The 21,157-nt window shown below is 40.2% G+C and overlaps 1 protein-coding gene across 1 annotated transcript in view; it reads right to left on the bottom strand.

The window, feature by feature from the left end:
- LOC117946948 (exostosin-1a-like) overlaps positions 1 to 21,157 on the bottom strand; it is a 41,022-nt gene that overhangs the window by 10,276 nt on the left and 9,589 nt on the right. The window contains exons 2-4 of the mRNA XM_034875467.1: positions 4,744 to 4,837; positions 993 to 1,100; positions 473 to 592 (exon numbers count right to left, since the gene is read on the bottom strand). Coding sequence (XP_034731358.1) covers positions 473 to 592; positions 993 to 1,100; positions 4,744 to 4,837 — 322 coding nt within the window. The remainder of the gene's footprint in view (positions 1 to 472; positions 593 to 992; positions 1,101 to 4,743; positions 4,838 to 21,157) is intronic.

The raw sequence follows: 21,157 nt of genomic DNA, 5'->3' as shown, positions 1-21,157 counted from the left end.
CACATCTTGTTTGTTTCATTTCAAATCCATTGTGGTGGTGTATAGAGCCAAAAAGATTGGAATTGTGTTGATGTCCCAGTATTTATGGACCTGACTGTATATCATCCCTCTAGGTTTACAATCTACTGTAGTCCAGAGCAGTTTCATTGTGGTTATTGTGTCTGCAACTACAAAGTCTCCACTTGTCAGTACAAAGTCGTTAACCACGATGAACAGAATTTAGTGACATGAAAAATGATGTGAAAAAAAATCATCACCATGACAATGAATGGATTACGTTATATTTGAATTTATATGCTTGCGTGCAAGTGCGCATAGCGGTTTTCTCACCACTGAAAAATAGCAGAATAAACCAACAACAAGTTATATTTCCAAATTACCGGAAGCAAAACAAACCAAACAGTATTGTGTTAAAATACTGATATCTGTACAAAGTGTTAACATTTTAAACATTTTTTTGTATTGTGCGTACCTCCAGTGTGGTCAGCACTATCTTTTCCACAGAGTTGAAATAAGCCTCCCATAGGAACTGGGTCTGGTGTCTAAGGGACAGGATCTTATCCTGGTGGATGGAGCGCACTGTTGAGGGGATCTGGGAAATTAATAAATACACGTTACCCCAGACAGAACAAGAAAAAAAAAACTTTAGTCTTGTGGAATTACACAGGGTATTGTCATTTCACCCACAACATGCTTTGTTTGCAGAACAAGTGCACGCTGTGCCTCAGCTGTCATATACAGTAAAATGTTATACAGATACAGTAGCTTTAGGAGACTGTAGTCTCCGATATTTGCTGGGTGGCAACAATGCAAACTGGAGTAAGAAGCAAAGAACAACTGCATGGTGCCATTGGGTTGCTAATTCTTGTTCATAGATAAAGCCAGATAAAATCCTTCTGTGGTCATATTCTTTCTTTCTTTCTTTCTTTTAGCAGTGTTGACTACAGTGTAGAATACCTTTAAGTTTCTACTGGAGGAGGAGAGGTACCTACCTGTAACAGCAGCCTTTCATCCCCAATCACGGCTGCCGTATTCCAATCAATGATTTCTGAGAAGGGAAGCTCCCAGCCATTACTTAGCATCACTGGCACACAAGCTGCCTGTAAGAGTAATACACATCATCATTATCCACAGACACACACACACACACACACACACACACACAATAGGTAATGAGATTAATTGTCTTAAAAAACTGCTTTGCGGAACCTGTGATGCTCACAACAGATAAATATGCAGATATCAACTAGAAATAAAGCATTAATAAATGAATGTATTAAATCAGTGGTGTGGATAAGATGGGAAAGGAGCATCATCTGTTTGCCATTGTCACGTCCCATGCAACGTTAGTCTTGAAATAGTTCCATTCAAAGGGAACAACCAGACATACTGTAGGTTGTATTGCTATGGGCAATGATAAAAAAGACAGACTTGAGAGAAGAGAAAACTGGAGTTTATTACTAAATGGCTTATGATCTGCAAACCCATGTTATCGCTGTACAGGGTTCATTTCACAAGCAATCAAATTAGGCATTTTAACCAATAGAGGCAACATATCTTCCAACATATTTCCATTAAGTACAGAACTGCTGCAGTACCTCGATGACTAACTCTCAAAGTGACTAGGCAGTGCCGCTTCATAAAAACGATCTTTATGTTCAGTGGAAAGGAAGATACATTTAAAAACATACTTGAACATTAAAACCGTGTCTGAGAGATTAATGCAATTGCATTGAAGTGTGTAACTATGTTTGTAAATGTCCATGTGAATCCAATCACTCGTTTGTGGGTGTGTGCAAAACGTAAGTGCATGTTTGCGCTGCCACAGCGCCCTGCCTGCAGTGACCGGCACTATAATCTGTTAAGCGGGGAACTATTCACCCCCTGGCCATGGTCACGCACTACACATGCACGTCCAGTCACAAACGCTCCTGCCTCAGAGTGCTGCAGAGCTCGTGTAATCTCCTCGGTGTCATTAGCAAAGACAGCAATCTGCTGAAACGCTGCCGTTCTTCCCCTACCTATCTGCTCTCACAGACTAATCAACTAGAGCCTCCTGTATCACAATCCTCTCAACACACACACACACACACACACACACACACACACACACCTTTGAACTCCCTACATTTTGCAAACACACATGCACAACATGTGACTCTCCTGCATGTTATGGCATCTGCAGTGCACAACCTGATCCTGCCAGATTGCACTCTCCATCATCTGCCAAATCAGTCAATCCCCCCCCCCCCCCCCCCCCCCCCCCCCCCCCATCCCAGCACTAGTTCAATCTCAGCTCTCGACTACTGCAATGCTTCCTATCTTACCTGTTAGAATACTCAATGTAACTAATACAGCCCCCACGTTCTCAAGTGTCCGCCTGCCCTTCTACTGTGCTCCTGCATACCGCATACGGCTGTGAGTGAAAAGACACACTACACTAATACCTCCAGGCCATGGTCCAGCCCTACTCTCTAGCCAACATCTGCATGGCTATCTCAACTGCAGCTGCACGGCTTTCTCTTCCTGTGTCGACCTGGTCATCAGTCCACTGTCTGACTTTGCCTCACTCCTGGCTCCCCAGTGGTGCAATTATCTCCCCATTCCAGCCTATTCGCTCAAAACTCTCTTTCTTCTTCTCTTTCTCTGTTTCCACAGAACTATACAACTTACAGTGCTTGACACTAAACATAACTCGCACAAATGAAAGTAACACCATGACTTTGGTTGCTTTTGATTTTCTAATGACAATATAATGACTTTTTCCAATGTTGCACAATGTAAATCACTGGACTGGAGAAAGAAAAAATCTAATCTAAAAATCTAATTGTACACAGAGGCATCACTAAATCATTCTCCCATACACACACACACACACACACACACACACACACATATATACATATGTTTTTCACTGGTGTTAACAATCACCGCCTAAATAAATTTGTCTCAAAATGTCCTGCAACTTCAATGATAGATGTCAAATTCAACACACCAGTGATTTATGATACTTGTTGTGATCATAAATAGCAGTTACTTACTCGTGGTATGGTCATTTACTGTTTTGTGTTGAAATCTTGCTTACTGGATCATTCACCTACATTAGCCTGCATTGAGATGAACTCACTAATAAAGCAGATTTTGTTTTAAAGCATTAAAGAATGTTCATTAAAATAAACCCATTCTTAAACTAAATCACTAAAGAAGCTTCAACATTGCTGAACACTAGTGCTTTGAGTTTGTGAAGAGCACTACATAAATTCCATTTATTATTATTATTACCCCAAGTGAGCAGGCGGAAAAAGGATTGGTTATATTCCACAAGGGATGGGTACACGGACAGCTGTGGACCCCACAGGTGCATATTAGGTCTGTTCACACTATCCACGTGGAGAAAGTGTTGCACACATACAGAGTGGATCACTATGCTAGCACTAAGTAGGGAAATGGCTGCCCAGACATGTCCGCGCAGTCACAAAAACGGACATCTGCACAAAGCCTACTCGCACAACACCCTATGAGAACATACGGCATGTGAACCCTTGTGCACAGTAAAATTATGGCTTAAGTGTAATGTTAGAGGAGAGGATGACTCAAGGAGATGCATGAAAAAACATGTAAAAAGTAGGAAAACAATCGAGAGAGAAAATATGACAGGCCCAGCAGTGAAGACACTGAGTCAGAGGCAGCTGTGGCAACACTGGCTGAACATTAACAAAGTGACGTGGGTGAGAGGGCTACTGGAAGTAACTCAGTACATCACTTTTTCCATTCTCCCCACACTATTAATGGATTTATTGTTTGGTCACGACAGCTTCAGGGCAGATCAGCTTGTGATTGGTCATTATGTTCAGCTGCCAAACCAAATTGCCAAAAAGTACCTTAACGAAATAGACACTTCAAAATAAAGTCCATCAAAACTAAAGCACTTAAAGCATAAGGATCTATGTGGGTCAGACTTTGATTTGGGTCCAAATTATGCAGCAAATTCTTCAAAATGTTTGTGACAGACTCAGTACAGACACAGACATACATTGCCAGGAAAAGCCTGACAAGCTTTGCACCTGCCCTGCTGCTATCTGTGTGTTAAAATCCCTTCGCTACGGGAAAAGACAAGAACAACCTCAAACTAGCAAACTAGTGTTACACCCTGAAAATATTCATTGTGATTCATTGGATTGTGGAATTTGGCTGGCCTGCGTGTTTATTTCAGTGAACGTTTGTAAAGTCTTTAATAGAACATGTCTACGGCATTTAATATATACCTGGGACGTTTCGGGACACATAGGTGGGATTGCTAAGGACGAAGAGCGCACGCTGATAGGGCAAATTACGTTTAAGCATGTATCCAGTTAATTTAAAATCACATCATTACTATATTACATTAACGTCATTAATTATTTTATGTGGTGTGCAAATGTTCCACCAAAACAATATTTTGCAGAGAAGTGCCACAGTCGACCAAGAAGATTGCTTTTGGCTTAAAGAAATGCAAACAACCCAAGCATTTATGTCTCCTATCCTTGCATGTATCTGTGGTGGAAATGGACCTTACGCCACAGCGTTGTGGAGATAAGTCTGGCAATGCGAGACTAGTTCATACCAAGCAACAGGAAAGATGGGATAGAGAGAGTAGCAGATACATTGTGAGCATATTCCGAGTCCCCATAATGCACCTACTGGGATTCTGATTTACTAACAGCTGAGCCTAGCAGTGATGAGTCGCATCTGTGTGTCACTGACCTGCAAAGCCTCTAAAAAGCGAAAAGAACCCAGCCGTCGTCCTCGAGGTACCAGACAGAACGTCGAGTTGTACAGCATCTCTCTGTAGTCATACCTGTAGGACGATAGCAAAGATGAGAAGACATTGGCAACTAAGAAATTGTACTCAAAAATCCAGTATACTAGCAGTGTCCTTCCACCAGTGCATTTGTTGACACAGGCCCTTGTTTCCTGAAACTGACTCAGTGCAGCAGCAGAGGACAGAACCAAAAAGGTACCTCTTTTTAACAATGGAATACCTGGAAAGCACAAGTACTTTCAGGAAAAATCCCATACTTTGATCTTGAATCCTCTCTTTTCCCTTCTCCCCACCCAATCTTAAACCCCTTGCCCTCTCACCTGCTCATCTCAACATCTATCCCCCCCCCATCCAATCTAAGCCTCAGTCAGCACTTGCTAGGATTAAGGAGCTGCTTGGAATTCCTTCAGTCAATATTACATGTGTGAATGTGAGAGAGTGTGAAATAGTGTGCATTTCTATGTTGCCTGGTTGTCATGCATTGGACCGGGTTTCATTAGATTGAAATGAAAACTGAAACTGAAAGTGTGCACATATTATTTCTCAGGGTATTCATGCAAATGTGGGCTTGTATTTAAAACAATGTGTGACCACATTTGCACAAAAATGCAAATATGGATGTAAAGGTGAGTGTTAATTTGTGTACACATAGTGTGTGGCCGCCTGGGGCTATTTTTCTACACCCTCATTTATTGGATAGAGGTTTATTATGCTTAGGCTGTTTCTCTAAGTGTACTGCTTAATGGTAGTGAACACCAATTTAGATGTAGTTCCCCCTTAGTACACTATAAGTACTTTCCATGTTATGCCATTGTGCATCAATCTGAAACACATTCTAGGTAACATGTACACATTCAAGTAAAATGTATCCCAAAAAATTGTCGGACCAGTATATACTTGTGTGTTTTTTCAATGATCCAAGTCATTTATGGAGCAATGAAGAGAAGGTCCATCTTAACCCCAGTATCTTAGGGAGTACTGCAGACAAACAAGCCACACTGATGTAAATATATAAAATAGAGGAATATACATAAAGACATAAGACAATTGATTCCCATTCATAATTTCTGGGCCATCTTGCAATTAATTTAACCATGGTTGAAAAGCATGCATGAACTATAGAGCTGTCTTTACTGTACTTCCATGTTCCATATTGAAAGTAGAAGTATTTTATTCATCTGCTAACAAGTGGTTCCATCTATACCTCCTTTCACTCAGCAGAGGCCACAGGATGCCAAGCCAGCAGGAAATCAAGTTCTCAATAGCTTTCACATAAATAGCAGCTCTGCATTATTATTATTATATGCATGAATTAACACCAACACAAAGTCTGGTTCTCTTGTTCTTCTACATTATACAGTATGGCGGTCACAAATGAAAAAATGTAAAATATCAAATGCAATTTTTGTTTAATTAACGGTGTTCTATTTGGATAAACCCACTTTAGATACCGTTTACAACAATCAGCCCCTACAGTGACTTTAGAGATTAACAGCCATAAAAAGCATAACAGCTAAAGTTAAGCTTGCTTCCAGCTTTAGTAACACCATGTAATGCACACAGCAATCCATTATCCATTATTATGCACATATCCGTAGGTTAAAATAAAAAAGACTGAAGGCTAAGTAACATCACAGATGCTGCTCTGATCTGTGCATCCATTATGAAACAACGATTTGATTAACCAGTCTGACGCCATCAAAGATACGACAAGCTCTCATTAAGGACGACAAACAAATAATCAGGCCAGAGGCAAGTTATAAATGACCGTTTTTTCAAGCCTATAAAAACAAAAGTATAGGTCCATATCTGGGCCAGGCTGGGTGTAAATCTCCCATCCATCCCTGACAGTGCAAACTCAGAAGAGACCAGATGTTTCTCTCCCTGCATACCTCCATTTTTCTTTACTCTTCCAGATGGCTGCCTGTGGGGAGGAGCAGTCTCACAGTATGCCAACACATGTCAGTGGAAATGTTAAGGATGAGTGTTAAAAAATATCTTCTACGCGAACCCAACTCCTGTCTTCGTGTGCATTTTCTGTTTTATTTTTTCCCAGATTTGAAAATTGCACATGCACGTAGGTGTTCAACAGATCGGTCTCACTGGAAAGGAATCAGAATAGATGTCCGTGGAGTTAGTCACAGCAACATCCGCTATTAACTCGACATGATAAGAGGTAAATCCTGCCGAGTCCCATATTTCCCGTAACATGCAGATGGCTGCTGGCGAGCAGTCTCACAGTAGCAGGTTGGTCATCACTGAATAAGCACACCATTGAGCTTGATTGTTATTTTTTGCCACCTTCCTATAACAATATAGTGCAAAATACTACAATAAACTTACTTTATTAAAATTATTATTAAAACTACAGGTCTAATATGGAATAACTACTGTCCAACAGGCTTTAAAAATGGCACAGCACCATCATATTCTACTGTAGCATCATCATTGCCCTTAAAAAAAAAAAAAAAGGGTATTTATGCACATTATCATGAATAAATAAATCTGTCATCTCAATCCCACTTTAAGAAATTAAGATCATCCAAACAGCACAGTATCCTACTGTAGAGCTGTGCCCTACAGCAGCAGAGAGAATGTATATGGTGGACACATTCACAAAGGATTTAACCTTAAATAACTGTTCAAACCACACAATGACCACACCGTTGACATTTCCTGACCATGAAGTTGCTCTTGGTTAGAAACTACCGTATTTTAGAAATGATTGCTCTTTTATGTGACTCTCTTATTTTTTGTGCACTGTTTTTTACGGTTTATGCAAACGCTGCATGGGTTTGTAAGTGCGAGAGAGAGGGAGAAAAATACATCAAGACAAGTAAAAAAATAACTCTAAAGTCTTCTGTGTTGTAGAGGGGTAACAGCTTTTAGGAGCTTCATTTCCAGTGACATAAGAAAGTCATTCTCATACCGTGTTTACTGGAGACAGTGACTGGAAGAAGAGGGTATCATTCAGGAAAGGCAAGACCCCAAAATGTATTCCAACCACTATATTATCAATTGTTACTGCTCACGGACTAGTCCAAAATATCTCTATAGCAAGCAAGAGAAACTCTTTCCATGCACCCTCTGCAAGTCAAGTAAAGACTCTAAAGAAGAGGTTGGCAGGACCAGATCACTCTCAGTTAGAACATGTATAAAAGAGGAGATACATATTTAAGGGTAAGTCTATTAGAGGGGCTACGCATGACATTACTCACAGAATTGGAGTTATTTCTATGACATTTTAGCATTGTGACATAATGCCTTTGTCATGAACATTATGCTTCCTCAATGCTTAGATATGGCCGTGATGAAAACATGGAGGATGACTCACTGGGACTTGTTTCCTATAAATTGCAACATAGTGTTACCTGACATGGTGGTATAATGTGAGCACCACATTCTCATTTAAAAGCATATCTACAGGAGAAGGCTCCAGTGAGTAATATCTAAGTGTACTGTTGTGTGCATCATCCCGTCAACACCACAAATCAGATCAACAATAAATAGTCTATTTTGGTATTCAATTTTCTAGATCTCTCATGGGGAAAAAAAAGAGAAAAGACCCAACGGTAAAATGTACCATCACCTTTTCTTTTGATGCAGTGTAAGTGTTTATGTACCGTATACCTATTCATTCATGGATATAATTAAATGGCATTCATTATAACTGCAGGAAAGGGACAAAGTATGAATCACGGAAAGAGAAAACGATGACAAGAAGTGAGTTGGGTCAAAAAAAATAAAATAAAAACCAGTCTCCTAGCAACAAGAAAGGATGGCGTGAAAGAGAGAATGCATGGCTCACTCTGTTAAGTGCCTGAGGAGACTCAGAAGAACAGCCAAAGTGTTTGTCTCCCATAATCTGTGTGGACCACACACATTTACAACATGACCACTCATAGAGAGGACTGCAATCAAAGGAGGCATTGCTACAGCTGCTCTATGACAGGCCACAGTGCTCTGTGCTGGGATAGCGTGTCCACCACGGACTATGGCTCCATTTTATTTTATTCATCCAATTAGATTAAGTTTAAGTGATACTTTGTTAATCCCGCGAGGGGAAATTACATTTTTCACTTTGTTAGTTATTACACACATTACACACCTTCAGCTTGTTCTTAGAACATCTTCTCCTAAGCCCTGACATGCAAAGTAAATGAAGAATGAATATATTTATTCAGAATATGGCATTTCCCTGTATTCGTTTTATAAATGTTACAAATTATCTCACAACAAGAGGGATTCTAACTAATGGTATTACAATGATAAGATAAAAGAATGAAAATGTAACTTTACTAAATCCTGATCAAAACAAACTTACACCAGGATGAGGATACTTGAAGAAGCTCAAATAAATAGAAGAAAACATTGTTTTGCAATAGAAGCGGGATAGTAATTCAGATGTACTTTAGTTGAGTTAAACATTATGCTTTTTAATGGTCACCTGAAAAGAATCCTCAACAACCGTGAGTTCCCAAACATGAGCCTCCGAGGGGAAAACGATGGCAGCTCTAGTACTATCCTGCTCTCTCGCCCTACACCCATCCTGTCCTAACTTCATTTCTCATTTTCTACTTCCTCTTCTCTGTCACAGTTAGGCCGAGAAGATCGGCAGTTGGCTGTTGCCAGGACTATGAGTTCAAGCCGGAGGAATTTCAGCCTGAAAGGCATTGAGTGAAAATGACTGTCATCGGATGAGAAAGGGAATGATAAAAAAAAACAGCAGTTTTGACAACTGCATGCTGTATTAAAAAGGCCCACACAGCCAGAGCCACCCATGGCAAAGAATGTCACACAAACATGCGCATAAAGCCTGATTTTGATCTCGACACACATCAGAGCAACTTCAATAGTTCAAGACACCGCCAGACACTCTTAGACACAGCTGCTTTCTTTCCCCTGACACGACAGGGCACCAAGGGGTAGACATGTACACACATAGTGACAGGCCCAAGGAGGGGATGCTAGCATCTTTTACTCATGCTGGCAAAAAAACACTGACATCAAATAAAATCAAATTGACTCTCTTTTTTGGAAGACCTGCATTAGACCTGCTTACTTAAAAATGAAAACACATACAATGTGTTTTCAGGCATGAGCAAAGAAATGTAATGACTGTTTTGATCTCTAAGAGCTGATTTTAATGTAGGGTTAATGATCACCCCTCAAACTCATGTTCCATGAGGTTAATTAGCCATCAAGATGAATATTAGAAAGCAGACTGGCCTCTGGCATTGAAACCTCTGTGGAAAGTGGTGTGTGTGTGTGTGTGTTTTCATTTAACTACATTTACGGGGTCCAAAACCGGGAATGTAGTATACTTGTGTGCGGACAGCTTTGTGGGCTGGACCCCACAACTTTAAAGGGCTGTTTGACGGCTAAGACTTGGTTTTAGGATTAGTGTTAGAATTACGTTAGAGTGAGGATAAGAGTTAAGGTTAGGCATTTAGTTGTGATGGTTAAGGTTAGGACAAGGGGCTATGTGAATAACTGGTCCCCACAAAGATAGTGAGACGCACTGTGCCTGTGTGTGTGTCTGTGTACAAAAATCTATGCACACCATCTACCCCGTCCTACTTCCTATGCGGCCCCCAGCTTTCTTACACAGTAGCAGCTAATGTGGTTCATACAGCAAAAAACATGTTGAATACATATGAATTACATTGCTTTACTTTTTGTAGCTGTGTATGTATGGTTCATAAGAACAGGCTGAAATGTAATACTTATTCCAACAATGCAACATCTTATACCTAAAAACTTTAAGAGATGAAGACACACATAGTGGACAGAATAACTACGAAGAGTGTCACTGCAACTTGCCTTAAGCAAAAGGCAAACAAAATCAGAGGCAATTGAACATGGGGAAGATGGAACTGCTTAATTTCTCTGAGCCCTATTTGTAACCATGAGTGGAAATAAGTGTACTAATTGCACATAAATCACTGCATGTGTTTGTTTTCAGTACACATAAACAGATAGAAGTGCATGGTTGTTACACTTTATAAAAAATGGGGACACTATTCCAATGTGTGAGAACTGTGGTAATCAATTAGTTTTTGGCGTTGTAGAGGCAAAAATTCCATAATAATCTGATCTGTGTCTGAAAAGTGGTCTGAAAGAAAACAAGACTTCTGCATTTCCCCATGGCTCCACTTTCAGGCTTTAGAAAATCTAGACTTTGGCCAATCACAGGTAATTTCTATTGGCTTTCCTGTTTATGCATATACCTGTACGACAGAGAGGAGAAAGCTGCAGGAAGAGGTCTCACTCTACTTCCGATCCTGGTGTTTTGCTTTCTACCCACTGCAGCTTTAATGGGATTTAAGGCACTACCTGCTCCACCCTGAGTTAATAGAGCCAAAATGTTTGACTTTCTGAAAAACAAAGCCTTTGCTTATTTCCCCAAGGCACCTTCGGCTCACTCATCTTCTTCTGGTTAATAAGTTCAAAGAAAGCTTTATAAAACATTTACAGACACACAGAGGGGGGTCTCAAGTTCTACCACAGTTCTAAAAGACCCCAGGTTAAATCACCTAATTACTATGCTTTGAATCTTATATCACACTTCTTTTTCTAATTTCCCTTCTGTCTCCATCCATCTTAAGCCCTCTCTCAACGGCATACACCCCTTTGAATTTGTTCCAGTAGGCGCAACACAAACTGACCAACACACAAATATGTATCAACATCTATCCAGAAAATGTTTATGTCATAAAAGAGTTGCTGAATTTCAACAAATCTTTGAAGAATTTGGAGGAAGCTGCCCACATCTCAAGGGGATCTTCATCAGCCATCCGTCAGCTTGATGAGGTTGATGGGAAGGAGGCTTTAAAGTGCTCTCTCCGGATACCAAAAACCAGAAGAAGGGAGTGTTGGAGATAATGAAATGACTCTAGTTAATGGAACAGCCATTAGCGATGGAATGACAAGGCTGACTTGAAAATACAGGCAACATAAAGATGAAAGATTCAGTTCAAGTCAAATTATTTGACTGCAGCAACCAGGGAGAAACTTTGGCAACAGCTGTGAATAATTGCAAAGGGTTATACGCTTACTTCATCTCATGTATTCCCAAACAGGAGAGTAGGCCTGAGTAATATGGTGTAGTCCTTAATGTTTTCATAGCCTGAACTTTCAAATCTCTCCATTGACACTGACAAAATCACATTGGTTAGAGTTTTTAACTACTAACAATTTTTTTAAATCAGATTTTCAGTCAGGTTTACGGAACATACAGCACAACTTCAGCACCATACTCTGTATTATGGCTAAGTTGTACAAAAGCATGCAACTTGCATGTGACAATGCTGTCACATGCTGGATACTGTCTACCATGGAGCACTGAGATTTAGCACAAATCTCAAGTCCCTTACTCCACATTGTTTTTTGTATGCTTGGCCTCATCTAACCGTAGATTTTAACACCAGCATATTCTTATTTATAAGGCTGTTCTCCGACTGCTTTCTTCCTACCTACATCCTTCAAAAAAGTATAAGAAGTTACTGTCTTCCCTCCCCGGATATTTTTTCTCTAACTTTCCTTAAAGTCAGTACTGAACTGGGAAAAATGTACAAATTTAAGTTTAAGTATGCTGCTCTTTCGGCTTGGAATTGGTTACAAAACCACCTGAATCTTCAGGAGCTGATTTCATTGTATACCTTTCAAGTAGGGCTGTCAGCATTAACGCCTTTGTCACAATGCGATTAAGGGCTGAGCATCATGCGTTCATTTTTAATCGCATGCTGTCATTTATTTAATTTATTTTACATTTGACTCAGGTTTGCGTTGAGCCTAGCTGTTCTAAAATCACTCGAATCTATCTTTGTTTGTACAAGCAAAGTGTTAGTGTTACATCTCAGTTTATTGCCGTGTTAATTTAGTTCAGTTCATTGCCTCATTTAAAGTGATTATAAATTACTTGGATGCTGGCCCATCTGGCTGTTGATGTTTTGAACGATGAAGAATGTTTTGATATCTTATCCGCCTGTCATCGTGTGTCTTCAGTCGTTTGTTTTATGTCTGAAACCATGTTTACTGTGCTGTCAGTCTTAACCAGGGCACTCTTAAAAAGAGATTTTGCATCTTAATGAGTCTTAAATAAAATGTTAGGTTAAGTCTTTAATAAATGTTAAATAAAAAATTAAAAATCATTTTGGATCCATGGGGGTCACCAACCAACTGTTCTAACTTTTCTAAGAAACAAATTTACAGATTTCTTAGTCCAGTTATCAACTACATAGAGCATAACTCTGGTTAATGACTAACTAAATGAAGGAATGAAGGAATGCATAAATGAACAACACATTACACAAGTCTGAGTAAGTGTGTTTGATTTTGAACAACGTTGGAAGGTGAGCAGATTAATCTGAGCGATCCCTGAGCTTGAAAGTATGCTGTCAAGCAGCCGGTAAATGACTTCAGTTGGAGATGGAGCCTAGCTGGTGCTGCTGTTACCATGGCTGTTCTGCACAAGAGATAAGTCCAGGTCAGGAATGTCTCTAATCCTGGGCCAAGCAGGTACAGATAAAAGGAAGATATGGAACGATGTGAGAAGGCAGATAGTGATGAAAAATAGAGAAGGACTGAAAGACACAGACATGGAAGGTTAAGCGGAGAGCAATAGGAAAGGAGTAATCAATGGATGAGAACTGAGGGGGGTGAATGGGAAAGGAGGGTGGGATGTAGGGAAACAGGAGAATAACAGATGCTAAGAAGAAGGAAACAAAGGAAAAAACAGAATAATGTGGTCGACATAATCAGGAAAAAAACATACCTGGGAGTTTTGTAAACATATCAGATTGTGGAAAGCTTTTTCAAACACCAATTTTTTACCATGGTGAATAACCTTGTCAGCTCACAGATGGCAAAGCAACCGTGACATAAGCCATGACAGAGAGAAGGGGGCTTTGTAACGTCCCTCTTAGTTCAAAATATGGCGTGTTATCAACCGAATTTGGTATCAATGTCTGATCTAATCCAGTCCATCATGCAGAGAGAGGGATTTAGATGACGTCTAACTGCAACTAGCAATCTGCTTGGACTGGCTGAGCAGTCAGTTTTGAAGCATTTTGTGTTTGTGTGTGGGTGTGATTTGGGACATCGGAGGGGTAATGTGTCGAACTGGATCATGTATGTGGGTATTTACATGTGGGAATGTGTACAGGCATTAGGCTTCTTTAGGACATACCAGGGGATGGCCTTACGCAAGTGTTTCAGGGGACAGAGATGAATAGATGGAGTAGTGAGAGGAAGAAAAAGGAGCGAGGTTATGTTATTTACATGTGTTTCCATTTAAATCTCTGTTGGTCTTTGCACTTTTGAACCATAAGCCACACAACCTTGAGAGGCAAGTCAACATGTGAAGTTCAAGCTTGTGAAAAGGAAAGTTGCTGATGTTGCGACTTCAGTAAAACCATCTTAAAGAGCACTATTTCCTCAGAAAGCACAAGTAGTTCCAGTGGAAATGAAAGTTTAACAAACTGGTGTTCAGTAGATTACTATTATTAGCAACCAAGACATTGACTCTGGAAAAAAAGATATTGCTGCCAATTATTTTAAATGCATTTTCTTTTCACAAACAACCCTTACCTCCGTTATGTTGGAGAGCAGGCTGAAATCTCAGAGACTGATATCTCGAAACGTAGGCCCTGGCACACCAAGCCAGCAGCCAGAGAACTAGAGGCCTTTGTCTTGGTCACAAATTCGCACTGAAACACACCGCAGAGCCTATAGCCGACGGCCAAGTGCCATGTATGTTCTGCGCACGTTTGAGACGAAATTACGCTCCATACCAGCAGGAGGGGTTAAATGAAAGATTAAGTTGTTACTTTTAACATTTTCCTAATTTACAGGCTGGCCGGCTGCTAGTAAGCCTGCTTGCTTGCTAGGCAGCTAATTGTTTAGCGGTGCAGAGAGAGAAAGTGAGGGAGGTCTATTACAATTTTTTAAATTTATATGTCACGTATGGGATATTAGTTAATTAACTGTTTATTTAGTAATGTGTAGGTATGTAGAAATCTTTTAAAAGACATGTTATTGTCTATAAATATACCAACACAAGTATTTATGTATATCTTATTATACGTCTTCCGTGTTATGGTCATAATGTGCAAAAATAGATATTCCAATTGTTCGAACCTGTGTTTTTTTTTAGAAAGAACATTCATTAATTTTTGAACAAAAATCAAAAGGAGCCTTGTGAGCGCTGTCACATTGTTTGTTTGTTTTCCTTACTGTGGTTTTCAAGCTGAACAGCCAATCAGAAGAATTGGCTGTTGGGCCCACAGCCCGGTTGAATCGGCCGAAAAAAGGCAGATGAAGGCCGACGCGTGGCAACGGTGTGGGATACACCGCACAAACTAAGGCCCAACTTGGACCAACGGCCGACAGTTGCCTTGGTGTGTCAGGGCCTTTATACAAAAGTGGATGGATAGATACCATTAGAGGTAGTTATTTTGTAATTTGAGTAAACCAACCCTTTAAAAATGCCACATGAAACACAGAGAAAAAGGATTTCACTGAACCTGCTGATGACAACTAGCCTCAAATGCACCGGGAGTATATTGGCAAAGCCAGTGTGAAGTAATGAGAGAGTAAATGTGTCTCACCAAGTCAAGCCGCCAAAAACGAAGTGTAAACACAGTCTTTTAGCTCTCAAGAGGCAAAAGATGATTACCTCACAATTACGAGACCACAGAGGAGAGAGAAGCCCTACTGCCTCAGTGACAGAAAGAGAGATTGCAGGGTGGCGGCAGTACTAATGATGATGGGGAAGGAAAAAAGACTGCAGTTTATCCCAGAGGATACACAAAATTGCAGCAACTAGCAGAAATGTGTGGCACTTGGCTACAGCGCTGGCAATGCTCTTCAAAATAAAAAGCTGAAGAGGGAATGCCTCATTTGATGGATGTTGTCTGCTGCTGAGATCTTTTTTTTTCACAAAGCATTGAAACCTCAACATCCATACAGACATTGAACAAGTTTCTATTTCAGTACAGCAGCACAATGTAGCACATTTCAGTTCAACATTATGTGTCTACTTTTTCCTGACATGTAATACTACCAAGCCTGTCAAATGATTTAATAAACCAGCTGTTTAGTTAAACAAACATGGTAACCAAAACAAGTGGCTGAATACAAACCCTTTTGACTTGTATGACGTGGCGTTTACAACCTGCACCACAGATCTGTACCACAGTCCACATAGGCTTAAATTGAATGGAGGGCCAGCTTTGACATCCGCCTATCTAATAAACCCTCGCTCATAATGTGATGACCATGGGGGAGGGCAATCTAATCCTATCCAGTTAGCACAATACACCACACAAAGACACCTACACATCTACTGGTTATCACTGAGAACAAATGAGACCCTGCTGAGAGCACAAGCTTACGTCTTAAAAACTTTTCATGCACCGATTACAGAAAAGTAAGGTGATCTACTGAGCACAGGCTGGCTGACATTCAATTATTTTTTACAGATAATTACAAAAATATCTAAAAAAGGAAATATGGTGAAGGTAATAATGTGTTATAATACAGCTTAAAAAGAAAACACCTAAACTGTTGCTCAACAGATGATGTTAAATTGGTGATAGTGTCAGCCTTGGAAAGCCCTTGAGGTCAAAGGGAGGGCAGAGGGAGGACAAGATTAGTTGACATGGGTTGTTATTACTGTAAGTCACTTAAGGCGCTGTCATAGCCTGTCACAGTCATCGCCTTTTATACACCAGGACATGCACACCACATCTACCAAATTAACACCATACAAACCATTGCAGAGTTCTCATGGTCAGTCACGCTGCAACTCTCTGAAAGAGTGCAAATGTCCGCCATAATCAACTTGATTAAGTATTTATTTTCTCCCTGCCATATACATATAGTAACCTCTTCTGTTACACTCAGGTCATTTTTTTACCCATCAGCCAAGGGGTTTTTAGACAATCTAACACTAAAAGCCATTTAGACAATTATTACTTTTAGGTATGTAGCAACCCTTGTTACAGCCAAGGACAAATTAACCTGATCTCAGAGAGGAATGTAGACTACACACCAATACCCTCTCTGAGGCAGCTGAATTCCTTCGTATCCTCGCAGACACACCGGCACAGAACAAAGCTTTACCATCTGTTAATGAATCCCACGGCCAGCAGTGCTTGGTGCTGTGGGCAGGTAATTAGTTTGAACAGTGGGAAAGATCAAAGACAACACTTCCTGTCTTGGCCTCTGGTTATGACCTCGCAAGAGGAAGTCACAGATTTCACCGGGTGAGAGAAGGAAAGAAACTGTATGAAGCTTAGACCCACAGGCACAAAATCATAGTCTAAGTCATTTCAGTTTGAACCACATGCCCGTTTGATTAATCAGAAAGTGAGTGTCAATATGTTGCCACCAATTCCACATTTTCCCCTTATTCTGTTTCGTTTTCTTCTTGACATACGTTTATTGTGTGTCTAAATGGACACGTATACTTTTAAAGACTGCAACAAATAACCGGCTGAATTAGGCCACAATTTCATGGAAGAGTTAAGACTATCACCTACTGAGGGTTATCATCATGTGTGCAGCAGCTTCCCTTCCTCTCACAGTGCTAGTTAAAGCCCTTATCTGACAAAGTGGATTCCAAAGAGGACAGCGAGAGATCCCATCTCTCTGTCTGTGTGTGTGTGTGTGTGCAACGAGCTCTGCAACATGGTGGCTGGTAATTTCGTTGCTGCCGAGTATGGTTACGCCAACGCAGCACAACATGGTTCCTTACGGCAATGACGATGATGCATTGCCAAAATACCTTTGAGAAGATATAAGGACAATAACACTCATATGGTCAATCTCTTGGGGACATATCAGTCCGCTCCTCTCCAAATCAGAAATACTTAAGCTACAAATTATTGTACTGTTGTCCCTCCTCCATTCCAAAAACAATAAAAAAAAGGGGCACTGAGTCAAGAGTCAGACATTTAGAGTCTATATCCGGGTGCTTGGCAGGTTAATTCTCCACATTGACTGAAGGATTAAAAGCCCATAGGATTTGTATGGCCTTGATTTTAGAGAGCCGCTTAATTGTGCATGTAGCTCTCAACACATTTCATTGTACATGAGAAATAATTGAGAAAGACTCTGTCAAAGGGACTGTAAATGTCCCTAATGCATCCCGCAAACACTGGCTTATTGAATGAGGAATCACATCCATAAAGTTGGTTTGTTGTATTTGGATCCCCATTAGCTTTAGCATCAGCTAAAAGCTATAAGTCTCTAGATGCTTTACCAGCGGCACTTTATGTTAAATCTACCCTGTCATTTCTTAGCTTCTTTATCACATTCTATATCACTAAAAGGTCTTTTCAGATCTGGTCCAATTGTTTTCATACACAATCAACCAATTGCACTATTCAAATCAGTGTAGGTTTCAGGAGGACCGGTAAGCACTTCTTCACACCCTCGCAGATAGAATACTTAAGCATGTGTACCAGAAAAGCTGCCTCAGGTCCACAAAAACTCTCTCTAATCAGGTGAAAGCGTCAAGACACCATCAAAGTGGATTTTAGATAAATTGTCTGTTAGTACCCTTCACAAAAGGTCCCCCTGTTCATCTCCATCACCATAAAAGGCTGCTTGTGTTTCATCAGTAGGGGTAAGGGTAAAAAATTGATTTTTAGATGCATTGCGATTCTCTCTACAACAATGCTGTACAATATGTAGTTATTAAATATATTCACTATATACACTGTACACATTTTTTTTTTACATCACGCATGGAAATGTATCGAGATGCATCAATAATAATCGGTTTAGCATCGAATCGTTGTCCTCTAAATCAAATTGTGAGGTGCCCAGAGATTCCCATCCCTATTCATTACCATCCATGTTTCAAGTTTTCCACACCCTTAGATGCAAGTTTGTTGGCAGACCCCCTGCTACCACCCCCTGCCTTCTATCTTATTCATCCTGGGGTTTGATCAAGCCCAACTTTATTACTGTCAAGGAGCTAGGAAATGCCTCCACATGATGACAAAAAAGTGCTTCCTGTAATAGACCACACTCTGTGCCTGGAACGTCCCTTTGTTTATTCCACTCTCCCAGCATTCCAAGAGGAAAACATCAACTAACCTAAAGGTTTAAAATACCGAAACTTGTCAGAGTTGGTTTTAAAGGTTTAAGATGACTAAGCCATGACAGTAAAGGCTTTTTGATGTTTCCAGTAAGAGTGCCTTGGATTTTTCCGGAGTTTTGTTACATATGATTGTCCCATCCAAAGAGCACCTCAAACAAACAATTTGAGCCCCGGAGGCGCTGCTGTAAAGACATTTTTAGGAAAGCGTCACCTGTTCATGTCTGCCAAGGACAAGACATACATCATGTTGTCAGGACATGAGCGAGAGGGTGCATAGCAAACAAATGGAGCACACAGCCTGAAAAGAGAGAGAGAGCTAAAACACATTCAAAAAAATAAAGCATATTGGAATCAGAAAAGAAGAGAGTGTGAAACTAAGAGAGAGAGAGAGAGAGGGGCCATTCAAACACATAAGATTAAAATGGCAACTAACAATGCCACACTTTGCCCTTTTGATTATTCTTAAATTAGGCTAACCAGGTACATACCAAGTCAACAGCCAAGAGCCGACATCAAGGTAGAGCTAGCTACTTCTCAGGCACTGGTAGTAATTAATGAGTGATGAGATGTGCACATTGATGGTTATACCTTCTGTACACCCTCGACCTCTCTCTCTATAAATCGTGGTAGTGAAAAATGAAAGGGTAAGCAATTGCGAGGCGAGTAGACTGCATGGTTTTGGGAAACAGTTCACTTTTGGTAGTTTCTTGGATTGGGCGGGCATGTGTGCATGTATACAACTACACAGCACACAAACACACTTCCTGTATAAGAAGACAAGAGTCTCTCATTTTGGAGATATCTGTAAATCAAAATAAAAAAACACACATTTAATACATCATGTCGAAACACATTAAAATGCATTTGGTTTACTTACAACTGATTAACATTTCAATTGTCTAAAATTAGAAATGTTTGTACTAATTATTTGGAGTTCAAATGGTTTTATATGACATTCATTCACACATAGGATGTCTTCTTACACTGAGAATACATTGAAAAGTGAGAGGACTAAAAGGTGATGACATTCTGCACAGGTTCTCAGCTTGACTCAAACCAATTATGTTGTGGGTAAACAGGATTAGCTTCAGATCAATAGGTCAACCCCATGTGACCGTCTTTCCTCAAAATCAGAGTCGGCTTAGTCATTTTTGCATGACACGACACTGTTATTAGCAATAACAATGCTAGCCATGTGATAGCGTGGCTGCTCTGTTTACCTGCTTTCATGCATTTGTTTCCATAGCTATCCCTTACCATGAGCTCTCTATACTGTAAACAGATTGTTATCCCTGGCTCTATAGGAAACTGTGTTTAATCTATTTAGATTATCCCTTTACTCCCTTAACACAAAGCTAACGACCATTAGACCTATAGGAGAAATAAATCCTCTCTTACACAGTTTTTAATATCCAGAAGCTGTATTATGCCCATATTCTGGTTGATGTAATATACCATATGCAGTTCAGAACATCAAACATACAACTATCATATAAATACGCAAACAGGCCATTCACCAAGAAGCAAACAACTGAAACCACAAAAAATAGAAAGGTAGATACAACTTTTCGGTTCTCTTGTCCATAATCATGATAAGAGACGAACATCAGCAGACAAATATATGAAAGGTGTTTCCAGTCACAGCGTGCAGAAGACTTCACCCTAATCCTTGTCAGTGGCTGACTGTGCCACCATTTTTCTGTGGGATTCAACCTTTTTACAGCCTTGGAGACAAGACACAGGGAAATAAACAGCCAGGTGTGAAATTAGCAACATAAACTAAACTGACAACGTAGTGTATTGGAAAACGTAGTCCAACAGCCAGTTCAATATTGCTTGTTTGATGAGCTACGATACAGTATACTCTTGAAGTAAAAGCTCATTGGCAATAAATGCCGATATACAGCTAATCTTGTCTTCATTAAAGATGAATGGAAAAGAGAACTTACTAGGTTATAGTTGGAACTGAGTAACAGTAAGCACCAGTAGAGTAAACCAAGACCAAGCTTAAGAGACTAATGCAACTTCAGGAAAAGGGACACAGATGAGAAACCTGGGCTGCTGGGCCCTCTTGTATCTAAAGGCCTCTCAACTGCTCAGACTCCTGTGATTTCACTTTCATATAGAAACTGGCCAAACACGTTTAAACAATGACCATTCCAAATGATTGTGTGGTAATGTAAGTGTTATTTAGAGGCCTGCGTCGGTAGAGCACACACATAATCTGTGCGGAGTGGTTTTGT

This window comes from Etheostoma cragini, chromosome 6 (genome assembly GCF_013103735.1).
Source record: "Etheostoma cragini isolate CJK2018 chromosome 6, CSU_Ecrag_1.0, whole genome shotgun sequence".
Taxonomy (NCBI): Eukaryota; Metazoa; Chordata; class Actinopteri; order Perciformes; family Percidae; genus Etheostoma; species Etheostoma cragini.
This window is presented reverse-complemented; position numbering and strand designations above follow the sequence as displayed.